General features: G+C 56.2%; 6 protein-coding genes across 6 annotated transcripts; 2 read left to right on the forward strand and 4 right to left on the reverse strand.

Annotated features, from left to right (window-relative positions):
• Nucleotides 1-29: 29 nt before the first annotated feature.
• G647_05212 (uncharacterized protein) lies at nt 30-1239 on the reverse strand (the record flags this gene model as incomplete). The annotated part of the gene is made up of 2 exons (XM_008729543.1): nt 30-724; nt 855-1239. 2 exons carry the CDS (start codon nt 1237-1239, stop codon nt 30-32), a joined length of 1080 nt encoding a protein of 359 aa, XP_008727765.1.
• Nucleotides 1240-1647: 408 nt separating this feature from the next.
• G647_05213 (uncharacterized protein) lies at nt 1648-2751 on the forward strand (the record flags this gene model as incomplete). The annotated part of the gene is made up of 2 exons (XM_008729544.1): nt 1648-1706; nt 1773-2751. 2 exons carry the CDS (start codon nt 1648-1650, stop codon nt 2749-2751), a joined length of 1038 nt encoding a protein of 345 aa, XP_008727766.1.
• A 510-nt stretch (nt 2752-3261) lies between these two features.
• On the reverse strand, nt 3262-5935 carry G647_05214 (uncharacterized protein; the record flags this gene model as incomplete). Its single annotated transcript, XM_008729545.1, has 2 exons — nt 3262-4241; nt 4297-5935. 2 exons carry the CDS (start codon nt 5933-5935, stop codon nt 3262-3264), a joined length of 2619 nt encoding a protein of 872 aa, XP_008727767.1.
• A 1549-nt stretch (nt 5936-7484) lies between these two features.
• Nucleotides 7485-8249, forward strand: G647_05215 (uncharacterized protein; the record flags this gene model as incomplete). Its single annotated transcript, XM_008729546.1, has 1 exon — nt 7485-8249. The coding sequence occupies one exon, from the start codon at nt 7485-7487 to the stop codon at nt 8247-8249; it is 765 nt and encodes a 254-aa protein (XP_008727768.1).
• Nucleotides 8250-8717: 468 nt separating this feature from the next.
• On the reverse strand, nt 8718-10099 carry G647_05216 (uncharacterized protein; the record flags this gene model as incomplete). Its single annotated transcript, XM_008729547.1, has 2 exons — nt 8718-9715; nt 9763-10099. The coding sequence occupies 2 exons, from the start codon at nt 10097-10099 to the stop codon at nt 8718-8720; spliced, it is 1335 nt and encodes a 444-aa protein (XP_008727769.1).
• A 417-nt stretch (nt 10100-10516) lies between these two features.
• Nucleotides 10517-11749, reverse strand: G647_05217 (uncharacterized protein; the record flags this gene model as incomplete). The annotated part of the gene is made up of 1 exon (XM_008729548.1): nt 10517-11749. The coding sequence occupies one exon, from the start codon at nt 11747-11749 to the stop codon at nt 10517-10519; it is 1233 nt and encodes a 410-aa protein (XP_008727770.1).
• Between the last annotated feature and the right edge of the window lie 970 nt (nt 11750-12719).

The following is a 12719-nucleotide window of genomic DNA, read 5'->3' on the forward strand; positions in this document are numbered from 1 at the left end:
GACAAACTCCAGTCCACCATGGCCGTGTTTCATTTCCTCACAAGCACGGCCACGACACACCACCTCTTCGCCGCATCTGGGGCTTCCCCTGATCTCACGGGCTCCCAAGGGCGCCGGAGCCCATTCACATCGATCTCGAATATCTCCGCTAGCCGAAGAGGGCATCGCACTTCGTCCAGGTCTGTGTCCTTGGTCACTCCACTCTTCGTTTCCTTAAACCCACTTCCATCCTCCAACGATGATGGCGGAGCAGATTGGCCGGTAGCGACTTCGAAGAAATGTCTCACGATTTCCCTTCCGGTGTGGAACCCCGCCACGACCAATGCACAACTTCCGGGCCTCGACTCGTCGAGGTACTGCACGATTGTTTTCACCAGGTTGACGTGCTGAAAGGGCATCCAGAGACAATCTGCGACAATTATGCGGTCAAAGGCGCGGGGCTGCCGTGGCGACCGCTTGCCGTAGGATGAGGGGGAGTAGAATGTCGTAGTCCCCCACGTATACCCGGAGATGTTGACGTCGGGTGACGGTAGCGATGAGGAGGAAGTGGAAGAAGACGAGAAGGTGTGATTATCAGTTCCCCTGCGCTTATCGCGCTCCAAGATATTAATCTTGACGTTCTGCTCAATGGCACTGGTTGTCAAAGCCGGTGAGGAAGGGTGGTCTGTTATCGTGGTCGAGGCAGCTCCCGACAGCGCGGCCACGATACTTGGGAGTGCTGTTCCTAGACACGGCCGGCGAGGTCAATGTCAGCGACATCCCGCCCCCACGTGTGTCAAAAGATGGTGGGTTGGTGGCTGGTGGCTGGTGACATACGCGCCGCGGCGAGCGTTCTTCACACGGTTCTCACGTACCGGCGCCCACCTCCAAGACCGTCCGGCCTCGGACGTCCCAATACCGCTTGTCCCACGCACTTGCTGGGTGTTCCAGTCCCGAGTTCGAACCGTGGGAAGGGGGCGTCTCATCGTCTTGACTCGCCTCCTCGAGTGCGTCCGCGCAGATCACCCCCGCGTTCCACAGGTGGTGCGCGAAAAGTTTCCTCCCCTCCTCGGCGTCCGGGTGTCGAGGAATGCGCAGTTGAAGGTCGCCGAATCGGCGGCTGTGGTAGATGACGTGTGAGCCCGGTGTGCCGTGCGAGTTCTGTACGTCGTCCGTGGACCGGCAGGAGGCGGTCGACGTGAAGGTGTCTTCGATCTGAGGAATCGCGGAAGGGGGCGTCGTTATGCGGGAGGCGAACATTCTGCTGCTGCCCTGCTTCCGCGCTGCCGGGCTGCCTGCTTGGTCGTGGGAATGGGATGGATTACCCCCGGTCGCGTGCGCGCCTTGCAGGCCGCGGTTTCGAGGGGAACAGCCCCTGTGGACTGGGCTGATCAGGATTGGCTCATCTGTTGTCTCTCTCCGAGGTGGGAGGGTGGGAAGTAAAAGTGACGCCCACGAGGCTGAACTGCGGGGTCGATCTTTTTGTTGATAAGATTAGATCCGTTCGGGACGAGGCTCTGTTCAAGATTGTTTCGTCAATTATCGATCGACCAGTGTGATTAACATACCCGGACTGTCAATAGTCGAGCTGAAGTGTTCTGAGTTCACCGATTACAACATATATACCCGTCCGTGCAATTAGAGTAGGTTCGCGGTTCACGCCTGAAGATGCCGGAGGTGTCACATCCCACCCACCTTGAACCCAGCGAACTCGGGACGAAGGAGTAGTAAGTGCGTGTGTCCCTTGTGCCCTCGGAGCCATTATCTCGTGCGACTGACACCTTCGACGACAGCTGGGACGAATACTATGAGCGAGATTTGGATGGCGACGAGGCAGATGAAGATGAAGATGAAGACGAAGGTAACAGAGAGGCCAACCCCGAAGAACCGCCCGATCCATCGGAATTAGACTCCTGGTTCGACGACGTCGGCGCCCCAGCTAAGACACTCGCGTTCCTCACATCAACCACCTTTCCGCTGTCGCCCAACTATTCTGGGCGAAAGAGCGACGAACCAGACCGACTGGACAATACCTCCCCTGCAGTCCTGGATCTCGGCACGGGGAACGGCAGCGCGCTCTTCTCCCTCCATCTTCAAGGAGGATACACTACCGCTCGCATGGTAGGCGTCGACTACTCGCGCCGGAGCATCGAGCTGGCGGAAAAGCTGCGTCTGCAATACGCGGCACACCGTACACAAGGGACCTCGAGTGCAAGCGCAACCGCAACCGCAACTGCAACCACGCTAGGAAACATCGCCTTCTACACCTTCGACGTCATCAACGAGGATCCGAAAGTTCAAACATGGTGGCCGCGCAGCGACGGCGAATCCGACTCCCGTACGGACCTGATCAGGAGGAATCCAGGCTTCGACCTCGTCCTCGACAAGGGAACCTTCGACGCCATCTCGCTCTCCTCGGACCGGGCCGTGGATCCAAACACCGGCCTGGAGCGACGGATCTGCGAGCTCTACCCGGCCAAAGTCCTCGACATGACGAGACCGGGCGGGTTTTTACTCCTCACCAGCTGCAACTGGACGGAGTCGGAGGTTATTTCGTGGTTCACGGGCTACGTGTCTGGTCGCTTGGAGGGCGGGAACAATGATGATGCCCAGCAGGAGCAGCAGCAGCAGCGGTGGGGGGACACGTCCGCCAGGTTTGAGGTCTACGATACGATCAAGTATCCGGTCTTTGAATTTGGCGGGCAGAAAGGCCAGGGCGTCGCGACTGTGTGTTTCAGGAAGGTGCTGGGAAGTGAAGAACCCGGAGCTTAGGACGTAGTATGTCATATGTCGTATGATGTAGTACGTGGCTATATGTGCTACGTGCTACGTGCTACGTGCTGGGTACCTACTCGGAACTCAGGTGGCAGACAAGGTCTAGGCTGGACGGTGGTGGACCAACCGAGCCGGAACGATCGTCTGGATTAACAGATGGGAGGATACTGCCTCTCCGTTCCCTTCCCATTCTGAAGGGAACACATGTTCATGGCCGATGGAAGTGTTTATCGTTTGAGAGGATGCGAGCACCTGAATGCTGCCTTGTTAGGTCGCGCCTTCGGAGACTTGACAGCACAAGAGACACGACGAATTCAATGGCCTTTGTTGTATCGGTAAGAACTGAACTGGACAGGACGGAATCTATCAGAGTACCATTTCAAGCCAGGCTACGACGACTTGGATACAGTAAAGTACAGCATGAGATAACTCCTATTTTTTTGGGTTCTCCCAATCAGGATGCTTCGGCCTGTCCTTGTCTGCCCTCCTCTGTCTGTTTACTGATTTTTACCATACCTTGAATCGCAAACCCCTCTTCCCTGTCTTTGTCGTCGAGTTGGTATTAGCCGCAGTCGTGGCACCCGCGAACCTTGCACTTCCGCTGGCACTCTTCAACTGATACACATTCAATCTGCTGCCCGCACCACAGTTCTGCACCGGGTTGCCCGCGCAAGTGACGTTGCAGCCGGCCTCGCCCTGGGGGGCCAACACCGCCGAGTTGATCGGTCCCGCGGCGTTGCAGAAACACAGGTTGCCATTCTCCACGCCCATCCAGTTATAGCCCTTGGCGAAGCAGAACGCCGCGCAAGCCTCGACGGTCAGAGACGCCGACGCCGGCGTGGCCGCCGAGCCGGTCTTGTCTGTGGGGCCGAGGGCCCGCGCGCCAACTCCCTCCGTGTAGCAGCCGACATAGCCGTACTGGCTGCCCGGCTGGTTCGGCACGTTGACCGGGTTGGGATTGTACGGCTTGATGTACCGCGTGTTGTTGTACAGGCTGATTGCGTTGGAGCCGCCGCAAGTCTGGGCCGAATTGCCCGCACACTTCATGCTGCATTTGGTAGACGCGATGGGCGTGGATGCCGGATTGAGCACGCTCCCCGCCAGGCACTGCGACGCGTACTCGAGGCCGAAGTACTGAAGGTTGAGGGCCTGGGCCTTTTGCGCACACAGGTCGACGGACATTGTCGAGCCAGAGGAGTACAGCCCAGTGAGGGCGCGTGGGTTGCCGGTCTCGCCGTAGCAGCCTAGGTAGGCGACGTTGGTCGCCGCGGGGATGGCGCTCGCCGTGGGGGAGGAGGAGCCGCCGCCTGAGGTGCCTGTGCCCGTACCCGTGCCGGAGCTGCCAGCATTGGCCTTGTACGTGTCAAGAGACCAGACCGACAGACGGGAGCCTGCACCGCAGAGTTCGGTGTTGTCGCCTTTGCAGGAGAACGAACAGTCGGATTGCGAGGTCGTCGCGGTCATGGTGCTGTTGCCGCAATAGCATTCTGGGAGAAAAGGTAGGTTAGGACAGGAAACGGACAGTGGGCAGAAATAACTTACCTTGAGAATACTCGGTACCGAAAAACGCAGACTGGCTCAGCGAGCAGAACGCCGCGCACATCTCGAGCGTCATGCCCGTGGTGTTGGAGAAGGAAGGTCCCTGGAGCGCTCGGCTGCCGACACCTTCCAGGTAACAGCCAGCATAAGTGGCGGTTCCACCGTTGTTCGGCACTGTCAACGTGGTCTGGCCAGGCACGGGGATACCCTTGGGAGTGGGACCGGTGTAAGAAGTGTCATTCCACACCTGCATGAGTTGCTGGCCACCGCAAAACTTGAAGGTGTCGCCGCTGCAGGTCATATAGTTCTGCTGCGAGCAATTGAGCGGAGACTGGATCGGCTGCTGCAGGGTTCCTGCGCAGTAGCATTGGCTTGCAAATTCCAGGCCAGCGTAGAAATAGCCCTTTTGCTTGCAATAAGCTGTGCAGCTCTCGATCGTCATGCCCGTTTGACTGCTGTATGACGCAGCTGACAGGGGTCGAGGGTTGCCGGCATCGAAAGCACAGCCCATGTACTGCCAAGCGCCTATTTTATCCCCGGGTTTGGCCACGGAGCGGCTCTTGTAGTCTTGGTTGGCAATGTAGTTGAGCTGGGGCTGTACAGGGCAGATGTTTTGAGTAGCTCGAATTGGACCTCCAGTTGGGGGATTGCAGCCGGGCAGAACCTTCAGCAAACCGTGGACGGTTTCGTTGACGATCGGGGCTTGTTCGAGACAGTTCTGGCTGAAGTATGGATCGACCGAAGCCTGAAGCGGTGGGCAGAGACCGATCTGCCCATTGTTGGTGGCGCCAGGACCCATGCACTGATCAATAGCCGCGTCAAGGACATCGGGATCCCAGCCGTTGAGGAAATCGCCGTGAAAGCCATAGCCTGTTGTGTCGCCTTGTGCGAAGACGAACATGCCACCGCCAGACTGATCAACGCTGTTGACGGAATAGATGACTTCGAAGAACAGATGAGGAAGGAGGACGGGATGGGTTGGGGGACAGATGCCATTGTCAATGCCAGAGAGGTATGCGACGTGGGATTGGTCGGTCTTGTACAGGTTGACGCCATCCCAGCAGCTCTGGAAGTGGATCTGGGCTCGAAGGCCGGAGTCGCATCTGGTGGACTTGAAGCCTGGGGTTTCCGGTTGCGGGCCGCTGCTGTCCAGGCAGGCAAAGCTGGCACGGTTGCCCATCGGCTGGCCGCCATATGACTTGTTGCCGTACGTCAAGGTCTTATCATACGACCGGGCAGCCGCGTCACCCGAAAGCATGCGAAAGCCCTTCGGGAAGCTTTGCATATTGGCTACATCGACACCACGATCCAGATAGTATACCACAGTGCCGTCGTGGGGGACTTCCTGGTACGACCCATTACGGTATCTGTAGTACAGGTTCGGGGTCCAGTAGGCACTCTTGTCCTTCTGGATGCTGCAGGAAGTGCAGTAGGCGGCCTGAAGGCTGTCGAAGGTCGACGTGGTGTTGATGTTGTTCGGTCCGGCAATGGTGTGACAATGACCGGAGATACCACCAGGATTAACGATCGGATCGATCCTGCCTACTTGGACAGTGCTGCAGACCATACGCCAGAAGGCATCGACATGGCCAAAAGCCAAGCTGAGCACTATGGTCAGAAAGGCACCGTGGAAGTTCCTCATCTTGATCGCGGATGATAGACCTCACGCAACGAAAAAGGCCAGCCTGGGGAACAGGACCTGGAAGAAGTCGGGCAGTGGCTCCCTCTTGCTCTTTCAAGTCATGTGCGAAGAACTCATTCCGCTGCTTTGGGATGTACACCGGCCGCAAAAGGCTGATCAAGGCATTGTTCGATGAGGAGGCCGAAGACATGGTGCTAGGAACCTATGAGAGGGCAGCGAGCGCAGACAGCAGCTGATCAGGGAAGACCCGGAACAAAGACGCATGTTGAACATTCGCAAGCAGCCAGATGCACGTGGTAGGAGGAAACGCAGAGAGACAATACGACCGGATAATACCTTTGTTTGCGGCAGCGAGGTCTGGATCGTGTGACCAGCGTTGTGAAAGAAATGGTACCCAGTTGTCGGAAGTGGTCCGCGTCAGTTCGTGGGGAAGAGCCATAACCCTGCCAGTCCGAAAACAGCAGATGGGATGGAGGAGCAGCAAAGCATTGACATGTACTCCGTAGAGGAGCAAGCCCAGATCAGGCAAAGAATGTGCGTCGGGCGCAGCCTTGCAGCATGCAGCCTTGTGACGGAACATGGCCCGGGCACCAACCTTCCGGTTTCGGCTCTAGCGCGTCACTTTCGCGTCTTCGCCGTTTCCAACGCGTCTACTGGGTAGGTGGGGCTCCTTCGAAGCACCAAACCAAACTCGGCCAGCTCATCCCTCAAATTGCGCCTCCTTATCGATTTGCCGCACGCTCACCAGTCTTGGGTTGGCTCAATTGTGCATTGTCGGCTTGGACCAGGATTGCGATAACAAATCTCCGGCGCCAATCGATACTGTGGACTTATCCAGTAGCGGTGATCGCTGCATGAGCGTTGGATCTCGCAGTGCTAGAGTTCAACCTGCCATCGGCGACATGACCATGCTGTGTACCTACATAGTGCTTCAAGCCCGCGATCACAGGCAACATGTTCGGTCCAAGGCCAGGAACCAAGTACGAGTACTCCGTACACAGTCACGACAGCACACAGCCCCAAGTACCCGGTAGGGAGGGACCAGAGAAATCACGCGTAAGGGAGCTCTCAAGTTGCGACTGATGCGGCTTAGTGACGGAGTCAGATGACGAAGGAGGCTTGACGCGTTTCCCTAGACCGGAATTCCCAACGCCGGCAGCTTGTCTCACCCTCCGTCCCTCGAAGGTCGGAGCTCGAAGCTCGAAGCTCGAAGCTCGACGCTCCCCTGGCGTTAGACTAGTCGAACTGTGCTTCGGGCCTTTCCCTTTGGCTTTGACAGCGGCCGCCCACCTCCCTCCCGGCGCATTCTTGTAGATCCTCCCGCATTCTTCTCGCCTGCAGCTTTCCGTCTCACACCGCCAGCAAACCACCTCGTCGAATTACAGTGTCATCAAATGCTACATCCCCAGCTCCAGTACTCCTTGCACACCTCCTGGAACTTGCGCCTCCTCTTTCCCCCGTTGCCGCGCCTGCTCGCGCGTCGTTGACAGCCCCGGCGCATCGACATAACCTCACGAATCAATACGCGAAAACCCGAAGCGCACCGACCATGTTACTGCCCTCCGCATTCTCGTGCGACGGTGGTGGCCTGCATCCTCAATCGAGGCCACCCCGACCCAAGCTCCCATCTTTCGGTGCATACCAACCACAATTGTCAATCACCGCGCAGCCACATCCGCTCTCGTCGAGTTGTCGCGCGCTTCAAGCAATCCTAGGCGCGCCAGCCACAATCCAGCATACGGCGTCAAACCCGCCTCGAGTGCTCTCCAATCCTTTTGCGCCCTCAGAAGAGCGCGTGTTATTAGAGAGGGAAGAACCGCGACCACTACGAGGCGCAAACAAGAGAAGGCGGAGCGAGTTTGAGGACGTGAGCTCAGACATCGTCATGGAAGACTGCCAGCGCACACCAGAGCCGGTCCGAACGCCAAAGAGGCGGCGGAGGGTGCCCTTGTCAATGCCGCTTGGCTTGTCAGCGGACGATTTTCGCGCACTGGAAACCCCGGCCGAGGAGGTAGAACTCGACATGCCCACCACCAGTCCCCATACCCGCCACTCGGACGAGGATTCGGCGTATGGGTCGTCTCCTTCACCGGACGACGTCGCGTGGACCGAGGCCGATGACCGTGTATTGGTTGAGACGGTGCTCGAAAAGCTCAAGCTATCGAAGCGTGATTGGAATGATTGTGCGAAAATACTGGGCAAGGACAGAGATAGTCTTGAAAGACGTTGGACTTTGCTGGTGGGAGAGGGCAACGTTGGATTGAGAAGAGGTGGAAGAATCTCAAGGACAAATTTGGACATTTCGAGTTGGTGATGGCACTGCCTGCCATCCACTGGCCAGCGAATCTTCCTGGCATCATTCATGCTTGTATAAATAGCTTCTTCGGCTAGTTCCAGCGAACTGCCACTTCACGGCATATCATGGTTGTTACATGCCTGAACCTCAAAAGTCGCTTGCTCGTTCTTGACGTCCAAGTCTGAAATGCCTACAAGCATTCCGCGGCCTAGGCCAAGTGATGCTCCGGGTCTGCTCGGATCCGGGTCCATGCTATGGCCTTCTGTTCTGGCCGAATCCATGGCCGAGCACGGTAGCCACTCGAGCCACCCGTTCGCCCGAGGTGACGGAGCCTAAGACCATGGTCGCCCAGGATGTGGGCCCTGATGCCGGCCATGCTCGGGCTGACCATCGCCAAATCCGGACTTACCGGTTTGGATCGCTGCACTTGAGCACATTGCAGACCAACATCTTTGGCTGGTCATGTCCGCTGGTAGCACGGCTCCTTCAAAATCGTATCTCATAGCTTCCCGCCTTGGTCATGTAGCGGACCCATTTGACACTGCTGTAGTTGTTCTTTTCGAAAACCTTCAAGTAGCGCACCAGGAGTCCGGAGCTGGTAAACATGAGCAGAGAGAAGTTCATGCTCAAGGGAGGTCGTGACCAGGCTTTTTGATTCGTCATGCTGGTGAGATGAGCTTCGGCGCTGAGGACGAATTCACTGCCCCCGACGAATCGTGCGATTTTCCACACGATGCAATTGCTTTCCGGTTCGTACTTGGCCTTTCCTTGCGTGGTCCTTTCTGTAATGTTCGCCGTGTTCAAGGGTGTCGGGATCCTCACCACGACATTGGTCGCGAACAGCTTGCTTCCATAGTTGGCTTTGACGGCAATACTGTATTCGACCTTGGTAGTGCCCACTTCGCGAACAATGGCATGAACCTTGAACGGGAGGTTGACATTCTCAACGGCTCGATAGCGCATCAGTTCAAATTCCCCGTCTGGCGGGACGAAAGAGATCGTCCTATCCGTCTCGAACTTGCCGAGCTGGACGCATTGGTGAAATTGGCAATCCTCCAAGGTGACAGAGCCAGCCGCAGCTCGAGTGGCCTTTCGTCTCGTGTCGGAATTTCCAGCGGGCCCATCCATGCCTGATGCGATATGGCCCACGACCAGTTGGTCGTTGAGACCGAATTTGCATTCTGGTGTGCCGCTGAGATATGCCCTCATGACAATCTGACCCGTGACATCCGCGCGCAGGACCGTCCCCGTGGCACTCATGAGCAGATTGACGTCCTCGATCACGTCTACAAACGCCTCATTCTTTCGGTATTTGATGTCTCCTCTCCGCCACGACTGTGCCCCCGTCGCCTGCATCGTGATCTTTGAGGTGTCGGCTGCAGGTGCGGAGACGGATCGGATGGCGGATGAGATGTTGTCAGGAGTAATGTACAGCTTGAGGACGTCGATGTCGGTATTTTGAGGGTAGCCAAAGTCGAGGATTTCTGTAAGGGCGTTAGAGAGTTTATCAGCGCGTCCTTGTCGTCGTTACCGTCTAGTAGCTCGTATATGAGCACAAAATTGTTCTTGACGGCTTCTTCATCAAACTTGCCGAAGTACTGCTTTCCCAGTGCAATAAATCGGTAGACGAACTCGAAAATCACGGCGGCATTGGCGTTGCTTTTTGTGACAGCCACGATATAGATGTTCTCGTGCTTGACATGGCTGAACGTGGTCGAGCCCAGGGTAAGAATGGGCGATCTGACCTGCGCATTGGAAATCACTTGGATGCGGAAGATGTCTGCCAGTCGCGGCCGACAGTCAGGACGAAAAGCCCGGAAGATGAGGTTCTCGCCCTTTTGGTTGAAGAGCAGTATGCCGCTCAACATCTTGCACACTGTCCAGGGCCTTAGCGGCCGGCACAAAGGAATGGTTGTCTGTGGTCGACATTGCGAAGTGAGATGGAGGCGCGGAGAGCCGTAACGTCCATACGACATCGGAATCCGGAGTCTGTATTTTTCCGGCCCTGGTCTTTGCGGCCATGCAGCGGCGAGGCAGTGAGCACTCGATCAAGATCAATGCTATTGTAGTTGTGCTCAAATTACTCTATATTTGTTCACATCTTGTGACGACAAAGCCTTCCCTATCATGCGCCTTCTCTATCAAGATGATGATACATATGTCATTCCGCTGTCCATTCCTTTCATCGTAGCCAAGTCTAGTGTCTGCTGATGCTCGCTAGGGTATAACATAAATGCCCGCAATCGCCCGCAAATGCTCACAAATCATGCTATGCATCCAGAAATTTAGTACACGTAGGGTGGCGGAGCGAAAAGCGATTGCTCCTCAACAAGTCCCAGGAGTGGGTCGAAGGTGCGACGGCTTATCATCGAATCTGCCTGCGTAGCACCAAGTGCGACCGGCAGACTGAAGTTGGCGATAAGTGGACTCCTCAACGAACCGTTTTCGCTGGCCTCAATCTTCATGCTGAGATTGAGTGTGTGGTTGATATCCAGGATGTCCGTGGAGATGGTCGGAGTCAGGATGGATTCGGGCAGCAGGAGATCCAGCTCGACTGTGGTTGTGTATTTCGAGCTTTCGGCGCTGGACTCGTACAGCGGTGGCAGGGAAACAGCGTAGTTTTGAGTTGAGACCCGATCGCTGTGGACAGTAGATTCCACGGCAGAATAACCGGTGGTGAAGGTCCTCCTCGTTAACCACTGCGCCTTTACGGAGAGTTTCAGGTGTTCGTTTTCCAAGAGGGTTTGCGCCTGCCGCCGAACGTTTGACGGCCGCGAGACGTTGACAAAGACGGGCACCGTGAGCCGTCGGCAGCCGGTGGATACAGTCGAGGCGTCAGAAACGATGCATCCAAGCATCTTTGGCACCTCGACCGAAAGTCCTGGCTGCGACTGGGACCCGAGGAATCTGTTCAGGGACCGCAGTTGCGGTTTTGCAACTTCCTCGACTTTGTCGGATGTACCTGAGGATGTCACCTCGACATCCAGAGGAGCCAGGCTCGATGGGATGTCGACCGGACAACTGATCCTGCGTACCAACTGATTTGTCTCCGATCGCAGGAACTCAGCCTCGAGAGTATAAAGCACCTCGCAGGAGCCTTCCAACAGTTCTCTGTTCGTCAGCGCTGTAACTTTGGTGAGAAATGTGGTGCCGGACAGCGTCATTGAAGGTACGAATGCTTCCGGAGCCCCGTCTCTGGGCGTCGGAACAGCACATGTAAATTCCAGATATTGTTCTTCGGTCCGCTGTCGAGTGGCGGAATACACGGGCTTGAAATCGAGGTGTGTTTTGGTAACGCTGGTGGCAGGAATCTTCTCCACCGCAACCTGCGACCCTATCTTGGTGCGAATTGCGCCCTGTAGCCGAACGCGGACTGTGTCGAAAGAGCCATCTTGATTAAAGACAGTAACCCGTCCATGCAAACTCAAAGTCGACCGAGAATACACTTTCTTGTCATCACGCGACCCGGACGCCGCCGCCACAGACACACCCAGGACTTTGATCGTAGGGATAGACATGGTGTCCCGTGGGAGTTGATGGTGAGCGTGCTGGGACACGTCCTTTACTCGTTGCAGTTATCTTCACTTGCAAGTCTGTTGACACGTCAAGGAAAAGCGCGGCTGTGTTTATATATGAGGTGTGTGGTTTGTTGGGACTGCAGATCACAGAAACGGGGTTGTTTCAAGGAGAAGGGAGTTTGACGCCTTGATGCCCAAGACTCATTCTCACCGTACCAACCGCCTCACTTTATATTTGACTTACACGCCCTGACGCCCAACATGAAATGCGCATCCCTGTCTGATTGGAATCCACTTGCTAAGCAACAGTGAGAAAAAGGGAATCACTCTGGCATCATGTCAAATTGTGCCCGCCGCCCGAGAAAATCGCAGGGAAGTCCTCGGGAATTGACGGCGACGGGATTTAGTTCCATCGCGCGAAGCTGCTATTTCGGGAAAAGAACAGCGAGGGAGAGAAAGTCCGCCAAGGCCGCGTTCAAGCAGCAAGCGCTGCTCTACAGAAGGACCGGGCCCGGCGGTAATTTCCGCTTACGGCATTCAACAGCGACTGCGGAATTCGTTTCCTCACCTACAGTCGTTCTTCCAGTCATCAATAGCCAGAGAGCCATTAACAATCACATCGCAGCCTTGCGAACGACAAGGCGTATCCGATGTCCTCAGCATGGAGTTCTCCTTCCGACACTCAATGGCTGGCACGCCATTAGCAATTACAATGCAGTGTGCGGATTCGATTCCCTAACTCAGCAGTCGTCCCCGCCAATGCCAGTGGCCGCCGATGGACTAGTAGGTATATCGACGCATTTCGAGCAGGGACAGCGGGTGTCTGAAGACCGGCAATCCCGCAGCACGTCATTATGTCTGCTCCGTCGAAGCTAGAGCGCCTTGAAGGGGGTTTGGAGGCCATATATCTACTGACGTGAACCTCAGACAGTTGAAAATCAAGAGGGCAACTAAAGCACGACGAACTACA

The sequence above is a fragment of the Cladophialophora carrionii genome (genome assembly GCF_000365165.1).
Source record: "Cladophialophora carrionii CBS 160.54 unplaced genomic scaffold supercont1.4, whole genome shotgun sequence".
Classification (NCBI taxonomy): Eukaryota; Fungi; Ascomycota; class Eurotiomycetes; order Chaetothyriales; family Herpotrichiellaceae; genus Cladophialophora; species Cladophialophora carrionii.